The sequence below is a fragment of the Aethina tumida genome, chromosome 2 (assembly GCF_024364675.1).
Source record: "Aethina tumida isolate Nest 87 chromosome 2, icAetTumi1.1, whole genome shotgun sequence".
In the NCBI taxonomy this organism is placed as follows: Eukaryota; Metazoa; Arthropoda; class Insecta; order Coleoptera; family Nitidulidae; genus Aethina; species Aethina tumida.
In genome coordinates this window covers 32,884,567-32,901,592 of record NC_065436.1, presented here as the reverse complement: position 1 = coordinate 32,901,592, position 17,026 = coordinate 32,884,567, and the positions used below count along the sequence as shown (strand labels likewise).

Below are 17,026 nucleotides of genomic sequence, written 5' to 3'. Positions count from 1 at the left end.
TTAATCAAATAATATTTATAAAAATATAACGGTTTATTTAATAATTAACAATTCAATTTTTGTACAAGCTCATGAAAGGTTTTTCTTTGGGTTGAATCCAGTTATTATCAGAGTACTTTGTGTTTTTCTGTTCGACAATATGGAAAGTGTATGCATGACGAGAACTCTTAGATTTGTTGGGTTCACTAAAATGAACAACCTGCCCATGGATCAAAACGCAGGATCCTAAAATTACAATAAAAATGTTGTATATTAGTAAGAAATAAGTTAATGCTCACCTTTTGGTACTGGAGTCGCTATGAAACTACTTTTTTGATAGTAGGGTGGTGGTGAGGTATAAATTAACAATTCGTCAGATTTTTTATCCGGATTTCTGATGTATCTTCTGTGCACGCCGCCTTTGTGTGAGCCTCGGGAGAACCACAAACAACCGTTCTCCAAAGTGGCGTCTTCAAGTGCGAACCAAAAACCAATTACTTTTACCGGTTCAGTGTGAAGGTAAGACGCGTCCTGATGGGCTGTAACTAAATTTACAAACAAATGAAATAAAATTGTACCGACGCAGTCGAAAATAAAGTGTGTACCTTCACTTCCAACGCCGGGATTTTTAAAAATGTACATGCTCTGCACCACAGCCGGATCGTCGAATCCCAACTGGAATGCGGCCTCCTTTACCCGTTCTGAAAATGTTACTTTCCTGAAAACAGGGTTGAGTGCGTGGAGGGCATGTCCTATTTTGTTTAGTGATTTCTCCGGCTCCACCAACAGCTCCCCTTTGGGACCTAACGCTCCTCCTTCGAAGAAATAGCTGATTTTATCGGAGCTATCCAGAAAATATTTATCTTTGTTCTGTAACACGTATTTTGGTGTTAAATTTAAATTATGTCATTTGGGTTTTGATTGGAGATCACTAATGGCCTGTTTCATGTTCAAGGTTAATGTTTAATCTTTAATTTTAACTTATATCCATTGATAAAAATAAACGTACCACATAATAAATCCTGAAACTTTTAATTTGGTTATATTTATAGTGGCGCCGTTTCATAAATACAAAACGAATAAACATTACTAATGAATGCATCCCAAAATAGGGTATACACATAAACCAGTATTTCCGTATGTACCATTTATGGTGTTCTGATTGGTAATTTATCTTAGTTTATTTAATGAGCATTATCTTAAGAAAGTTGCTCAATCTCCAAACCAGTCAAAGGTCGTAATAGGCAATAAAATGAGTTGATAACAATTTTTTCTTAAGAAATTTTGTTAATTACCTGTTGCGCCTCAGAATCCACGGTGCTGAACACAGTCCTATTGGACTCTTCCGGCATGTTTTTTATCAGTTTTTGTGCTTCGCATTTTAGTTCCTCTACTTCAGCATCGCTTAGGAATTTTTCAATAACCGCATAACCGTCCCTGTCAATCTGAAAGCGTTATTAATTAAAACAAGGTGTTGAAAGGTAAAATAAACAAGTATGACCACATTTAAAAAAACATGTTAGTTGAAACAGTTCCAAAAACGTTTTTGGCAAAATCCGCCTAAAACTCTTAACCTTTAGTCATCAAGTATTAAACGAGAACCAAATAATTAGCGTGACCGATAAATTAAATAGTTTTCTGCTCGAAATTCAAAGATGATCCGAAACGTTTGCCAATTTCTGAATGAACGAATTTTTCTCAATGAGCCCGCATCTTGGCAATGTATAAAAGACAACGGAAACGAGTCAAAAATGCAGTGATGCAATCGGTCTATTTAAGATCACCCCGGTAACCCAGTGAAATGCCGTGATATATAATCTATTTGCTGCTCCGGTGATCCAATAAAAATTCAATGAGTCAATCAGCCACCGCATCCAAGTTCCCTTGGGTAACTGTTTATTTATAGGAGGGACGCGAACTTAGGCGGCTTCCTCAAACTTTTAGCATTCACACCGCGAACAGATGCGGTGTTTCCGTTTTGGTTAATATTTGTGGGACATTTACGACGCTGTTAAGTCGGTACAGTTCAAAAAAACAAAAAAATTCTTAAACGGCACCGGGTTGTCAAACTCACCAGATACTGCAACAAGCTAAAGTTCCACTAGAAAATATTTAAGTGTTAGACAAAAATTCATTTACAACAAGTGATTCGTTGAAAAATTTTTACAAACTGCAATAATTAACAATTAGTCATCTTTTTAAAACGAGCTGCCTGTTGCGTACAGTTTATTCTCACCTCCCACGAAGATGTTCGTAGTTGGTCTATTTTTGAATTGCAAATCATAACATCACAATTCAAGTTTTGGTACTTGAACCGAAACTCATTCATTAAAACCCTTCGCCACCATAAACATATTGCACCCCATATTTAAATTAATAACTACAATTCCTCCTTACCCTGCTCTTCAGGTCGTCAAACATGCTTGGTTTGTTGTTAACAGTTTCTTTAATAAACGCAAGAAAATCGTGCCGGTCTCGAGTCTCACAACAGTTAAGCCGTAATTAATTAATGTTTTTAATTATCACACAATCACCATGCTACTGAATTCGAAATTCGTTCGACGCACTGCTTTAACTCAAACTTGAATCGCGGCATGCGCAATGAACTGACTTAAGCAAAGCGACGTTATAAACTGCCCCAACAAGATCCTAGTTTAAATGACTGGCGTGTTTTTTTTATTATGAGGGGATTTTATTGTGTGGGCGTGACGTTGGGATAATTCAACAATATTACTTTAGTTGTAAATGTATATTAACATTATTTTAAGTTTTTTAAAAACAATTTTTATGAAACTAATAATTAACAATTTATTCAGGCTGGCGGTCTGAGTACCAGAAAGATTATATTACAAAAATGCTGTTAACATCAAAATTATCACCGGTGAATAGGTCAGGTGCTGATTCGGCGGTTTATACATTTTTAAAATTATTTAATATATTTTAGATAAGGAGGAAGCCCTTGAAATAGTATTGCAGTGCCAAGTAGTTATTCATTGTTGATAATGCAAGCAAAAACACTCGGATGTTTGTAACAGAAGATTTAATATGGATTTGGACTGCAAACTAATTCCTGAAACGAAATTACATGTGAATAGTTACGCTAAAAATATTCGTTTGTATTTCATCACTGTGTTCTAAGCAAGAAAGTTTTTTAAAATATCAGTATGCATATGTTACTTATTTTTATACAGTATTTTAATTTAAAAACGGAATTTTGATATTATTATGTATTTTCAAATATTTGAATAGTACTATTTATCAACAATTATTGATAATAGTCAACCACATCTAGCGCAGATTATTTGCTTGACTGTAACATTTGTTGCATAAACAAAAACAATCATCCAATAATCGAGCTATGACCCCGGTTTGTTTGATTGTGATAAACAGAAGACGAACCAGTAAATAATACGCCACCCATGGCGTTTAGTAAACAGTTTGAGATGAAGCTGGCCGGTGTAGTATTATTGATTTTGACATGGTTGAACTTCCAAACAGCTGATTGTAAGCATTTAAGACGCTACGAACCGAACTGGAAGAGTTTGGATAAAAGACCGCTGCCAAAATGGTATGACCACGCCAAAATTGGCATCTTTCTACATTGGGGCGTCTTCTCCGTACCCAGTTTCGGATCCGAATGGTTCTGGGCGGATTGGAAAGGTTGTTCTCTAAATAATATTTTTAACAGATTAATTAATCTAATTGGATTTTAGTGAAAGACAAGGAATTCGTTGAGTTCATGGAAAAAAATTACCCGCCCAATTTTTCCTATCAGGAGTTTGCGAAGGAATTTACCGCCGAATTTTTCAACGCGACTCAATGGGCGCAAATTTTTGAAAAATCAGGAGCAAGGTAAAAAATAAAAATATTATGTTTACTCGTTTATCTTTAATTTTGTTTATTATTTTAATCATATTTTTTATAATTAATATTAGTAAAAATCTCCATCTCAAACATGTAGTAAACAAATCTGTTGACCATCCACTTGATCCGATATGATAACACAAATACAAAAGTTATCTCAGGTGAAACAATAATATAAATAAGCAAAAACTTCTTAATAAGCCAGTTATAATTCTCTATACTAAAATGAATATAATGATAGTTTTATTATGTTTTGTTATTTTCCAAAATGGTTTAGTGTTCTCTCAAAATTATGAGCCAAATTGGGACAGTTTAGATTCAAGACCAATACCAGAGTGGTATGATGATGCAAAAATTGGTATATTTTTGCACTGGGGTGTGTTTTCTGTTCCAAGTTTACGATCTGAATGGTTTTGGTCTCAATGGGAATGTAAGAACTTTTTAATCAATTTAAAACGCGTCTTAAAATATCAATTTTAGCTCGTGACCAAGAAATCGTAGATTATATGTCGGAAAACTATCCTCCAAATTTCTCTTATCAAGATTTTGCAACCGATTTTACAGCAGAATTGTTTGATCCCAATGAATGGGCAGAACTATTTAATAAATCTGGAGCTAGGTAGTTTAATGTTCTGTCTTTATTGTTCCCAACAAACGATACAATTTTAACTATATTTTTTCTTTGCAGATACGTTGTTTTAACAAGCAAACACCATGAGGGATTCACGTTGTGGCCTTCGAAGTATTCATACAGTTGGAACGCTAAAGACATCGGTCCACACAGAGATCTCCTCGGTAACTTTAAACTGTCCAATATAATTCCACAGATTAACGTTGATTTTAAATAGGTGATTTGGGACAAGCGGTAAAAAAGCAAGGTTTGGAATTCGGAGTGTATCATTCACTTTACGAGTGGTTCAACCCGATGTACAGATCGGACAAGGGCAACAATTTTACAACTCAAGAGTTCGTGAACAATAAAATATTACCGGAAATGAAGGAACTAATTAACACGTATCATCCGTCGGTTTTGTGGTCGGATGGTGATTGGGAAGCCAAAGATTCCTACTGGAGGTCGACCGAGTTTCTGGCTTGGCTTTATAACGATAGTCCCGTTAAAGACAGAATCGTCGTCAACGATCGTTGGGGTATTGATATTCCTTGTAAACATGGCGATTTCTATTCTTGTGCTGACAGATATAACCCAGGTTTGTGCTAGATTTTTTAATAATATGTCAGTTAATTGTGACCATTTACAGGAACTTTGCAACATCACAAATGGGAGAACGCAATGACAATCGACAAAGAGTCGTGGGGTTTCAGGAGAAACGCTAAACTTTCAGACTATTTCACCACTCATGAACTACTTGAAGTTTTAGCATCAACAGTCAGTTGCGGCGGTAAGACTTGTCCTCCTTGTTTAAGGGTTTATTTTTAAAATATAATTGCAGGAAATCTTTTGATGAACGTCGGACCAACGAAAGACGGCATAATTGCCCCCATTTTCGAGGAAAGACTCTTGGACATGGGCAAGTGGTTGGAAATCAACGGAGAAGCAATTTATGGCAGCAAGCCGTGGACTTACCAAAACGACACCACACAACCCGGTGTGTGGTATACCCAGAAGGGCTCATCAGTATACGCCATTGTTCTGCAATGGCCCACTGATAATGTTTTGGAAGTTTCCTCACCCGTTGAGTTGTTCACCAGTAACGCTACACCGGTATATATGCTTGGAAGCGATGGAGGAAAATTGAAGTGGGCAATCGAGGAAGCCACAGTTTCAATCAAGTTCCCTGACAAAGCAACGGTCCAAGGAGAACATGCTTGGGTTTTAAAAATTGTTACGTGATTTCATTAATAAATTTGTTTTATTTATTATAAATGGGTAATAAAAATAATAAAACACAAACATTTTAATATAACAGTCTTGTTTTATTATAATAAATGTTTATGAGCTTGTTTACACTTTATTTCCTAGCCAATATTATATAATGCATTTGATAAAATAAAACCATTAAGGCACATTAAAGTTGAGAGACTTCATACAAGTAGGCACCCAATAGTTTAGTCTGAAAATAAAAGCATAATTAATAAAAATTTAAGATAATTACAATGAATGAATTTTACCCCGCCAATGTAGTTTCTAACGTCCACTTTCTCGTTCTGCGAATGAGCACCGTCATCACCAGCACCTACAGGCAACAACAGGACGTTCTTTCCTGTGGCCTGTTGCAAAGTAAGAGTTACAGGGATGGAACCACCTTCTCTGGTCATGTCCGGCTCTACGTTGTAAACGTGTTGGGTGGCCCTAGATGCTGCTTCGTAGTGAGGATGAGCCGGATCTTCCGTCCATGGATGACCACCATCAGCCATAAACGCCTTGAATAACAACAATTAATAAAACAGTTAATACAGCAAGTACAAGAAGGTACCTTCATCTTATTAGGACTGCCACGTTTTGCCCACATTTTCTGCATGTGTTCAACGACATACTTCTCGATCTGCTTGGGCTCCTGATTGGGGACAATTCTGATCGAAAACTTGCCGATAACTTTCCTGGGAATCACGGTCTTTTGGCCGGGCTCGCTGAAGGCACCCTCGATACCGTGGATGGACAGGGAGGGGTAACGCCACCTGTGCATTAGGATGCCCTCCTTCTTTTCATTGTGCATGAGTTGTTTGCAGCCGACGTCCGCACGGTACTCATCGACGCTGAAGTCTATTTTTTCGTAGATTTTCTTCTCGTGGTCGCTCAGTTGGGCCACTTCGTTGTACAGGCCTTCGATCTGGATCTTGCCATCCTTGTCCACCAGCGTGTTCAGAAGATAGATCAAGTCGGTCATGCCTTCATGGCTTTAAACAAAATTTACGATTATTTGCTGATATCCAATAACATTTTATTGACACCTCATTAATGTTTTGTTGTTTTGTTTAGCAAAATATTGTCTGCCAGCGATAAATTTTGCATAATTAACGATATCGTTAAAACGTTCGATTACTTTCCTGTTTTATCTGGCATTAATTGCGAATAACAAAAATATCTTTTTTATTTTCTGGATATTTTAATGAAAAATATAATTAATGTGCAATAAATTATGTTAACACCCATGTTGAGTGTTCATTAAATACTCATTAAAACGTTTATTAGAAAAAATAATCTGATAACAATTTATCATAAAATTGTGATTTACACAATGTACAATATCTGGAATTGTAAGTCAAATTCATATATACAGAGACAAAATTTTATAACCAATTATTTGTTCTCAAATAGATAAGACCACAATGGAAAATAATGTAGGTACCAGTGTTTGTTTCTGATACTTTAAATAAAAATTATTCAACTGTACATACATTGTAGTTATCTTCAAGTATTTGTGAGATGCATTTATGAAAGTATTGACCTTTATATCAAGTTCTAGAACAAACAAAATAAGTAACTTACACGGTGCCTCCAAAGACGCCACTGTGAAGATCCTTGACGGCGCACTCGACCTCAACGAAGAAGTAGCACACACCTCTCAGACCGTAGGTGATGCAGGGCTTGTTCTTGCCCAGCCAATAGTTGTCGGAAATGCACACGTAGTCGGTGCCCTTCAGGAACTTGTCCTTTTCGGAGAACAGTAGCTCGTCCAAGCCCACGCTGCCGCTCTCCTCCATACCCTCAAAAACAAACTTAACGTTGACGGGCACGTCGATTCCCAACGCCTGATAGGCTTCGATGGCGTGAATCCAGCACAAAACTGGCCCTTTGTCGTCGGACGATCCTCTGCCAAAAAGTTTGCCGTCACGTTCGGTCAGCACAAACGGCTCCGAATCCCAGCCGTCGCTCAACGCGGCTGGCTGCACGTCCAAATGTCCGTAAACCAGAACGGTCTTCTTTTTGGGGTCGTTTCCGAGCTGACCGAACAGACAGGGCGGAAGTTCGAGGGTGGTGCCGTCAGGCAGTGTTTGGTTACCCAGTTCCTTGAGTTCGGTCTGGGCGCCCAGCTTTTGTAGGCGGGCGGCCGCCCATTCGATCATTTTGCGGACCTCCCCGCGTTTCGTCGCCCATGCCGACACCGATTGGATGGCGACCGCTTCCTTTAGGGTTGCGATGTACGACGCTTTGTTGTCGTCGATGTGCCTGAATAAATATGGTACTTAGTTTCATGATTTGTACTGGCTGATTCACCTGAACTACTTTTCTAATTTATTTTGAACAAAATTTCATTTCCGGTTTTACCGGAAGTGACATCAACTTTGCTTTTTTCAGTGAAACACCCTGTGTAATATTGGATTTTTAAATTCTATATATAATTGCAAATAAAATGGCTATATCATGACCTATACCTAATCCCAATAGTTTTTGAGTTAATTTTTTTTTCAAAAAATTTAACAGATGGAGAATCTAAATAAAATGTTTGTAAAGTTACCATTTTTAATGCTGGAAAGTTCATTTTTGACATACACGTTAACAAAGGATCATTCTATAAGGAGTTATTATTAGTACTCGCAAATTATATACAGGGTGTTCGTTATTTACGTTTAATTTTGTGTATCCCAAAACACAAACTTATGGTATGCTTATGCATTTACCAAAAATGTAATGACATAAAACAAATTACATTATGGCATGTTATTATCAGAACATATAAGAAAAGGTGTAATTTTTACATTTTTGGTAACATCTCCGTTAATATCCATTTTACATATATATAAGAATGCTTATACCAATAGAAAGGTTTTTTAATATTATTAAGGTTTTAAGATGCACAAAATTAAACAGAAACGAACACTCTGTATAAAATTTGGAAATACTAACAATGGTTTCTTATAGGATGGACATTGTTTAACCTGTATGCCAAAAATAAACTTTCCAGCATCAAAATTGTTGACTTTATAGACATTTTAGTTCGACTATCAATCTGTCATTTTTTTTAAATTAATAATTCAAAAACCATTGAGTTTTATTTGTAATTACATAGAGTATTTAAAAATCCAAAAACATACAGAGTGTTTCATTTAAAATAACAAAGTTGATGTCATTTCCGGCGAAACCGCAAATGAAATTTAGTTCATAATAAATTAGAAAAGTTGTTCAAGTCAAGTTATAATTGTTATAAAAATTTAAAATCAATATCTTTTTTTATTCTCCATAAACTCATAATGAATAAGTTGGGTAAAATAGCCTGTATTTCATTTATATTTAGTTTTGTTAAAACTCAACTCTGAAATTAACATGTATTAATTTTTAATTAACATTCAATATTGTTAAAATTTAAATATTTTGCGGATTAACTAATATTTAAATAAAAAAATGAAGTACCTAATTTTATCACCTAATTCAGATTTTATCAGATCTATTTTATTCAAATCTAATTCACAATGAAAAAATATAAATTCAAAGTTTCATATAATAAAGGAAAATTCATTAAAACATTAATTATACATATAAACACAATAAAATTACAATAATATATTCAAACTATTCAATATTGTTATATGGAATGGTGCTAATAAGTCATATTAATTTCAATCTTGTGACTAATTATTAATAGTCATTTCTCTGATAATTACACTACACTTTTTAATTTTAATAATGGTTCCATGATCACAATATATAAAATTAAAAAATATTTGTACAAAAATAGCATTACTCCAACGCAAAAATATTTGTATTCTTAACAAAAAATTTAATTTATTGAATAAACGCCCACTTAAATAAAAAATGTTCACGCATATTCTTAGATGTAATAAATAATGTATTTATTGTAATAATAAATAACAAATTGTTTTCCGCAAAGAAAAAACAAAAACAATTATATAAACCGGCCCAGTTTTAATAAAAATCCCGTGACAACTCATCAATCCTAAACTGTTTAATCGTGATTAAATTACAGTTGCTTTGTTAAATACTTGAAACCGACATAATGTGGATTTAACAAACGGTAAAAGGGACTTTTTATATCAAATTACACGTAATCAGTACTCACTTGAACAGTTTAATCAGTGGTTCTGGCAGAGTCATGTTTGCTGTTCGGAATACGAATCACAAATGAATTAAAAACAAGTGGAAACCGCTTTAATATCACAGAACACTATAAGTGTTCCGAGTTCGATAAGTTTGAGGTTAGATTGAAATGACAGCGACAAATAATAACAACAATTTAACCACGTCTTTATATACGTAAATCATAATAAATAATAAAAGAATAATATATTTTATCTAGTATTTTGACCTTCGGCGGGTATTTCTGTAAACCAATAAGGCAAAAATATAAAATTATCATTTTAATTGTTTATATTTTTGAATTGCACACTTTCCATTGTTTATTATATTGCCTATATCAAATTTTAATTAAAACAAAATATAAACTGAAATTCAGGTTTAACATCATGAACAAAGAATTTTTTTATGTTCCTCTTGGAGAAGATTTAATGAATTACGCAGGGGTATTTATTTAAATTTGCATTGACACATTGTAGTAAAATTTAAATTACAATAATTAAATTCAAGTAATTAAGGAATTAAACAGATCAAATAGTTTAATTGATCATAACATAAGATTTTGTACGTTCCGTACGTCACTGTACAGTGGTACCCTACTTGTCAACGCTTTTGTTGCCCATACTGCAGCAAAGTGTTCTGTGTGTTAACATAACCAAAAAACCACAAAACATTACAAAACGATTTATAAATTGTTACAATTTCAAAAACCATGGCTGACGAAGAGGTCGTGAATGGCACCGGGGACGACACTCCGGAAAAGGGGCAGAAGAAGGCGGCGAAATACGACAGTGGGGCCGCAGACTTGGAACGAGTTACCGATTATGCCGAAGAAAAAGAAATCAACACACAGGACATGGCCAACGCAATATCAGCCATCGGAGACAGACGTAACAAGGAAGCGCTTGAGAAACAAGCTAGAGAGAAAGAACTGATGAAGGTTTCCATTAAGAAGGAGGATGTCGATCTGATTGTCAGAGAAATGGAAATTTCGCGATCGATAGCGGAACACACGCTCCGGGAGTACCACGGAAACGTAGTCAATGCCCTTATAGCTTTAACCAACTAATTTATACCAGTCAGTCATAAATAAAACAAAGTTTTTTACTATACAAGACTTTTATTGCTGTTTACTAAATTTATAAATATTCTCTATCCATGGGAGTCTTCTTGGCTTTCTTATCTCTAGCTCTTGGGAACCACCTGTGTTTTGTTGTATGTGTGATGTTCATTAACTCTTGTCTGGCTTGTTCGGGGGTCTTTTTATTAAACACAGACATCAACTCTGGTGTCAGCTGAGTCTTCAGCACTGATGTACTTTCCTCCAGTTTTATTTCAGGCAAAGGCCTTGTATGTTCATAGGGGAAGTCCTGTTTAGGATGCCAAATTACTAGTGTTGAATTATCATCTGTTAACACCACTCTTGAATCAGATGCAGCTGATGAAAACACTCTTTGGTGTACAAGCTTTTGTCCCAGAACTCTGGACAGAATCCTTACAGACATCTACAAAATAAATATTTGTAACTTTATTAACAACTTTAGAGATGAAACTACCTTGAAATTCCTATTGTTTGCAGTTATTTAAAATTATTTTATTATACAACCAACCACTTCCATAACCTCCAAAACCCAACAGTGAGGTTATCCAGTTATCAAAATATGAGGTTAAGCTAAGGAACATAAACAAACACTGCTTTAAAAATGTTAATCACTTTGTGCCGACTGTGTCGCCGTATACCAAACACAAACTACAGACGAAATGTGATTCCCAACATCCACAAATCAAACTTTTTCACCAACTCCGGTTTTAACCAAAAAGTGAGCCCCTCAGGTGATCAACGAACGAAAAACATTAAATCCACCCTCTATTATATAATGGCAGCGGGTGTCGTAACTGTAGGGATGAGCTATGCAGCCGTTCCACTTTATAGAATGTTCTGCCAGGCATACAGTTATGGGGGCACCACTGCACAAGGCCACGACTCCAGCAAAGTTGAGAGTATGACTGCTGTTAAGCACAAACCAATTAAAATTAAGTTTAATGCCGATACTGCGGCCAGTATGAGGTGGAATTTTAAGCCACAACAGACTGAAATTACGGTGTGTGTGTATTAAAGTTTTAAGTAATTATTGATTAATAAATTGTATTTAAGGTGTTTCCAGGAGAGACTGCTTTAGCATTTTATACTGCAACAAATCCTACTGATCATCCTGTTACTGGTATTAGTACTTATAATGTGGTGCCATTTGAAGCTGGACAATATTTTAATAAAATACAGTGCTTTTGTTTTGAAGAACAACAATTAAACCCTCATGAACAAGTATATTACAACAATAATAAAAAGAATAATTAGCTTTAATTGTTTATTTTTTAGGTTGATATGCCAGTATTCTTTTATATAGATCCAGAAATTACTGAAGATCCTTATATGGAATATGTTAATGAAATCACATTGTCTTACACATTTTTTGAAGCAAAAGATGGTTTAAAATTACCTGTACCTTCATATGTAAAATAGGAATAAAATAATTTTTGTTGATGTTGAACAGTGTGTATTATTAAAGACACTACAATTTTACAATACAGATGAAAAATGAGTGAAATGGTTCTAGTATTTTATGGTGGTGGTAATAGGGAATGATCTCCTCATTCCCATGCATTTCTCTCTGTCAATGAAGATGGTGTTGACTTTGTTGTGCAGGTCAGACTCTAAATTGGCTCTAGTCTTCAACAGTTGTTGATGTTGAGCTTCAGCTTCCTGCAACTTCCTGTGCAAAGTCTCAATGCAATCCTGGAGATCATGCACTTCTTGAACAAGTCTGAAAAGATAAATAGAAATTTAAATAACCAATTTTAACTAATTAAATTATTGTACTTGTCTTGTGCCATATCCCTGCACAATTCCACATCTTTTCTGTGTGTTCTGGCCTCTAATCTAGTGTGAGCCACCTTCATAGGATTACTCTTATCCATTATTGATTTCTTCAACAATTCAATATGCTTCTCAATGTCAAAGATCTCTTGTTGGACCTTATGAAGGTGCATCTGCAATTTACTCTTAGCCTCCAAAGTTTCAGCCGCCCTACGTGCCAGTGCATTGTTAGTGTTACTCCAGGCGTCCCAGATACTGGACGAGATCTCGTTTACGAGATTTGCGATATCTGAACGCATCTGGGCAGATTTTCCTCGCTCCGATTGGCTGCGCTGCACTATTCTGTTACTGTTCTCAGCCCAAGTTGTCGTCGTACTTACTCTACACAAAAAATATAATAAATAATTGACTCATCGTTTGTATAGTCAGTTATGTTTACGTCGGATCGTATTTTTCTATTCCACCATAGTAGTTGATGCCTTTGGAGTAGTTGTTGAGCTGATGGCACATGTTGTCGATACCCAACGCGGCCTCTTTGCTCTTCGTATCTGTTTCCAATTCGAATTGTGCGGCTCTATTGTTCCTTAGTTGATCCTGTATCTTGACAAACAAGCATCTGAGCTTTTCTTGAGCGTTCCTGCAAGTTTCAATTTCCTTCAGCAACGCCTGTTCAGCCTGATCGTGGACCAAATCAATGCCTACAAAACAAACTGATTTATGCAGTTTTTACGTGAACACTTGTACCTTGTCGGTTTTCTCTGTGGTACAAGCACTCCTGCGCAATGTGTAGCGGAGCCTCAATGTCGTCGATGGCCTTGAATATGTTTCGACGCATGTTAGACAATAAAGTAGATTCGGCGAGAATTCGTTCCAATTCCGTCCTGACTTCGTTTCTCCAGAAGGTCGTGTCGGTAATTCTCTCGCCCAATTTTCTTCCGGATTCCCTCTGGCCGCCAGCAGTTTTCTCATCTGTTTCTCTGCAATTTCAGACAAATTATATAACATATTTTATTAACACAAGGGTTTCAAGTACCTCATGACCCTGACGATATCGGAGCGCAGCCTCTCGGCATAGTTTCTGTTGGTGTCTGCTTCGTTGAAGGCACGCAAGTTGCCCTGAGTCCATTCCAGAGAAGTGTAACGGGTGTACAGGGCCGCTCTGGCAGCGTGGGCCGGATTCCTTTCAAATCCCGTGATCAAATTGGGGAATTTAAGGGGCTCCGTTGCCATTCCATAAGGTGTGTAACATGGGTCGATTATGGCATTGGTCACCGGTTGCTTTGGACTGTAACAAGATATACATTATTTGCACTAAGACTTTGAATGACTTACAGGGCGGTGACTTCTACATTTTCGTATCCGAGCGTGGGTCTCCACGGATGAGGCCTAGGTGTTTGGTAGTAGGTTCCAATTCGAGTTGGAATTGGTGGGCCAGCTACTTGTTCCATGCATGGTGTCGCGCCCACGGTACTCCATGGTTGCAGTTGCTGGAAAGATGTACAGTAGTATTGGTGAGGCAATTATAGGGTGATACATACAGAATACAGCACAGTTTCTTTTTCACCCATTTTTAACTACCCCTAAGTAAAAATCGGACAAAAAAATTAATAAGAGTTTATGTCATTGGTGACATATTTTAAAAAATAAATATTTGATGTTTTTAATAATAACTACGGTACTTTAATTATTTAAAAAATCAATTTAATATTTTTTATTTGAATATTTGATAATTTTCAAAACATTTTTAAAAAAATATCGTTAAATTTTTAATAATATAAAACTTTTATATACAGTATCGAAAAACTACAGTGACTATCTAAAATATTAAAATGTTTAAATAAATTATAAAACATTTATTTATGCCGGATACTTTCTTGTAACAAAACAAGTGGTATCAAAAACAATTATTCGCAAAATAAAAGGCAAAATGGTTCGTTTTGTATATCGTAATAAATTAGATGTCTTGTGAATAAATAACATAATTCATATGTGTGTTTTATTATTTAGTGGAACAAACATCTGTCTCGTAAGAATATATTGTTTAATATTTAAAAAAAAGTAAGTATTCACATCAAAAAATGTAGTTACAGTGTAGTAAGACTTGGCAACCTTGAATCATATGTTTACGACATTTCACAAAGAGGGGCTTATCAAAATAAAAAGTGGGGTTACCACGATTTAAAGTGATTCCTCAAAAAACAACGGCGTATATCTATACAACAAATTCTAACAAATTATAAACAATGACAAGTGTGGAAACTCCTGTTCCTGAACGTAAGTAATTACGTTTTGCAAATATCTTTTCACACCACAATTTTCTCATCCATCAGATTGTCCGGGAACCCAGAGCGAAAATGCCGGAAAAGCGTCTGCTTGTGCAGGTTGTCCGAACCAGCAGATTTGCTCGTCGGGACCCAAAGGACCGGACCCCGGAATACAACTGGTGAAGGAACGATTGGGAAGTGTTAAAAATAAAATACTGATTCTGTCTGGAAAAGGTGGTGTTGGAAAGAGCACAGTTACCGCCTTACTAAGTAGAACTTTGGCAGCCAAAGATACAGATAAAAATGTAAGTACAAATCATCAGAATCCAAGTGAGACTTACTCTGTTGTATCTACTTCTTCTGGGTTCATCAAGACCAAATTGCATTTATATAAATGTATGTAATTTTTATTCAGTTTACAAAGTTTTACTTTGTGATAATAACCCCTACAGCAGACTAACTATTTTTATACAATTGGTTCAGTTGCAGACATCTCTGTAACAGGCAGTGCAAAGTTCTGTGTCCTATAAATTTGTCCCATTTAAGGGCTTACTAAAAATCAATATTTTAGCCTAGCTTCATGTAATTTCTATTGACTGTTTGATATTCTAAAAAGAATATTGATTTTTACACTGATTCTTTGTATGCAAATCCGTTTTTTATTAATTAATTGTGGTCTGTTGTATCTTATCAGACCTGTTTTGTTATTGGGATATTCTTTGCTTCAAAGTCCATTTGATTTCTCTGAACTTAATGTTTTATTGTTGACACACTTAAAAAAAACGATAACAAAGTTTATTTATGTATTTTTGGGACACCTTTATGTAACATAAACAAAGATCAAATAAATATAAAATTAATTGCACAAGTACAGATATATCTGTAATTTTTTAAACACTTAAACTATTTTGGATGATTTTGAGTAATGTTTATCAAGAATTATTATATTTAATTATATTATTTTTTATATTATTTTACACCAGTTTGGATGTCTTAGAGTAATATTTCTCATTAATTATTTATTATATTTTGTTATTGTTGTTTATACTATTTAACATGATTTGAAATAATTTTTAATTAGGTTGCTGTCTTGGACATAGACATTTGTGGCCCTTCCCAACCTAGGGTTTTGGGAGTCTTGGATGAACAGGTGCATCAATCAGGTTCTGGCTGGTCCCCTGTGGTATTAAGCTTCAATTACAACACATATTCTTTATTAATAACGAGTTTTTAGTACGTCGACGATAATTTGTCTGTAATGTCGATTGGATTTTTGTTGGCGTCTCCAGATGATGCAATTATATGGAGGGGTCCCAAAAAAAATGGAATGATTAAGCAGTTTTTGAGCGAGGTCGACTGGGGAAACTTAGATTATTTGTTAATGGACACACCACCAGGAACTTCAGATGAACATCTCTCTGCCACAACTTATCTATCAGAAGCGGGCTTAACGGGGGCTATTATTGTCACTACGCCTCAGGAGGTTGCCCTGTTGGATGTCAGGAAAGAGATTGATTTCTGCAAAAAAGTTAAGATTAATATCATCGGAGTTGTGGAGAATATGTCCATTTTTGTATGTCCTTGCTGTCAGCGACAATCTGAAATTTTCCCCGCCACAACTGGGGGTGCTAAACAGATGTGTCAAGATTTAGATGTTCCATACTTGGGAAGTCTTCCTTTGGATCCCAAAATTGCGAGATGTTGTGATGAGGGCAAAGATTTTATCACAGAATTACCCAACTCCCCTGCTGTTCAATCTTTGAATGGCATTGTTACAAGTAAGTATAAGGATTAAACACAACATTTTTGTCTCTAATGTTTATTTGTTTTCAGAAATTATAGAAGCTTGTGATAAATCCTGTTGAAGATATTCCATAGTTTAATAAGATTGTATTTTTTATCAAATAAATTTTTAATAATTGTTTATTTTTGTTTTATTTCTATATATGTATTCGATAATTAATAAATAAGATCTGTATTTTATTCGCCCGCTATTCTATTAATCTGGTCAACTTGGCAACATAGGATGCGTCTGCGAAGTAGCCAATAGAA

At 35.4% G+C, this 17,026-nt stretch overlaps 8 protein-coding genes across 10 annotated transcripts; 4 read left to right on the top strand and 4 right to left on the bottom strand.

Moving 5' to 3' along the window:
• Nucleotides 1-14: 14 nt before the first annotated feature.
• LOC109598721 (phytanoyl-CoA dioxygenase domain-containing protein 1 homolog) lies at nucleotides 15-2,570 on the bottom strand. 2 transcript variants are annotated; one of them, XM_049962368.1, is made up of 6 exons: nucleotides 2,216-2,278; nucleotides 2,054-2,080; nucleotides 1,275-1,424; nucleotides 585-849; nucleotides 279-524; nucleotides 15-225 (listed from the first exon to the last, which is right to left on the bottom strand). In XM_049962368.1, the coding sequence occupies exons 1-6, from the start codon at nucleotides 2,261-2,263 to the stop codon at nucleotides 53-55; spliced, it is 909 nt and encodes a 302-aa protein (XP_049818325.1). In that variant the 5' UTR covers nucleotides 2,264-2,278; the 3' UTR covers nucleotides 15-52. The 2 variants fall into 2 exon arrangements, with proteins under 2 accessions (XP_049818325.1, XP_019870194.2); XM_020014635.2 differs by lacking the exons at nucleotides 2,054-2,080; nucleotides 2,216-2,278 and adding an exon at nucleotides 2,377-2,570.
• Nucleotides 2,571-3,383: 813 nt separating this feature from the next.
• On the top strand, nucleotides 3,384-5,768 carry LOC109598720 (alpha-L-fucosidase). The gene is made up of 6 exons (XM_020014634.2): nucleotides 3,384-3,639; nucleotides 3,693-3,831; nucleotides 4,532-4,638; nucleotides 4,692-5,051; nucleotides 5,103-5,243; nucleotides 5,295-5,768. Exons 1-6 carry the CDS (start codon nucleotides 3,399-3,401, stop codon nucleotides 5,693-5,695), a joined length of 1,389 nt encoding a protein of 462 aa, XP_019870193.2. The 5' UTR covers nucleotides 3,384-3,398; the 3' UTR covers nucleotides 5,696-5,768.
• Nucleotides 5,758-9,989, bottom strand: LOC109598719 (cytosolic non-specific dipeptidase). Its single transcript, XM_049962364.1, has 5 exons — nucleotides 9,822-9,989; nucleotides 7,292-7,972; nucleotides 6,279-6,699; nucleotides 5,974-6,225; nucleotides 5,758-5,915 (listed from the first exon to the last, which is right to left on the bottom strand). Exons 1-5 carry the CDS (start codon nucleotides 9,854-9,856, stop codon nucleotides 5,871-5,873), a joined length of 1,434 nt encoding a protein of 477 aa, XP_049818321.1. The 5' UTR covers nucleotides 9,857-9,989; the 3' UTR covers nucleotides 5,758-5,870.
• Nucleotides 9,990-10,282: 293 nt separating this feature from the next.
• LOC109598735 (huntingtin-interacting protein K) lies at nucleotides 10,283-10,950 on the top strand. Its single transcript, XM_020014649.2, has one exon. The coding sequence runs from the start codon at nucleotides 10,548-10,550 to the stop codon at nucleotides 10,902-10,904; it is 357 nt and encodes a 118-aa protein (XP_019870208.2). The 5' UTR covers nucleotides 10,283-10,547; the 3' UTR covers nucleotides 10,905-10,950.
• Nucleotides 10,936-11,526, bottom strand: LOC109598734 (39S ribosomal protein L42, mitochondrial). The gene is made up of 2 exons (XM_020014648.2): nucleotides 11,392-11,526; nucleotides 10,936-11,340 (listed from the first exon to the last, which is right to left on the bottom strand). The coding sequence occupies exon 2, from the start codon at nucleotides 11,338-11,340 to the stop codon at nucleotides 10,975-10,977; it is 366 nt and encodes a 121-aa protein (XP_019870207.1). The 5' UTR covers nucleotides 11,392-11,526; the 3' UTR covers nucleotides 10,936-10,974.
• Nucleotides 11,404-12,384, top strand: LOC109598732 (cytochrome c oxidase assembly protein COX11, mitochondrial). Its single transcript, XM_020014647.2, has 3 exons — nucleotides 11,404-11,937; nucleotides 11,991-12,158; nucleotides 12,213-12,384. Exons 1-3 carry the CDS (start codon nucleotides 11,539-11,541, stop codon nucleotides 12,354-12,356), a joined length of 711 nt encoding a protein of 236 aa, XP_019870206.2. The 5' UTR covers nucleotides 11,404-11,538; the 3' UTR covers nucleotides 12,357-12,384.
• A 52-nt stretch (nucleotides 12,385-12,436) lies between these two features.
• Nucleotides 12,437-15,375, bottom strand: LOC109598730 (tektin-3). Of its 2 annotated transcripts, none has more exons than XM_020014644.2 (7): nucleotides 15,316-15,375; nucleotides 14,043-14,197; nucleotides 13,744-13,995; nucleotides 13,455-13,687; nucleotides 13,150-13,408; nucleotides 12,714-13,091; nucleotides 12,437-12,657 (listed from the first exon to the last, which is right to left on the bottom strand). In XM_020014644.2, exons 1-7 carry the CDS (start codon nucleotides 15,358-15,360, stop codon nucleotides 12,447-12,449), a joined length of 1,533 nt encoding a protein of 510 aa, XP_019870203.2. In that variant the 5' UTR covers nucleotides 15,361-15,375; the 3' UTR covers nucleotides 12,437-12,446. The 2 variants fall into 2 exon arrangements, with proteins under 2 accessions (XP_019870203.2, XP_019870204.2); XM_020014645.2 differs by lacking the exon at nucleotides 15,316-15,375 and adding an exon at nucleotides 14,249-14,359.
• On the top strand, nucleotides 14,828-16,898 carry LOC109598731 (cytosolic Fe-S cluster assembly factor NUBP1 homolog). Its single transcript, XM_020014646.2, has 5 exons — nucleotides 14,828-14,984; nucleotides 15,041-15,279; nucleotides 16,056-16,157; nucleotides 16,209-16,752; nucleotides 16,808-16,898. Exons 1-5 carry the CDS (start codon nucleotides 14,954-14,956, stop codon nucleotides 16,837-16,839), a joined length of 948 nt encoding a protein of 315 aa, XP_019870205.2. The 5' UTR covers nucleotides 14,828-14,953; the 3' UTR covers nucleotides 16,840-16,898.
• Nucleotides 16,899-17,026: the final 128 nt, after the last annotated feature.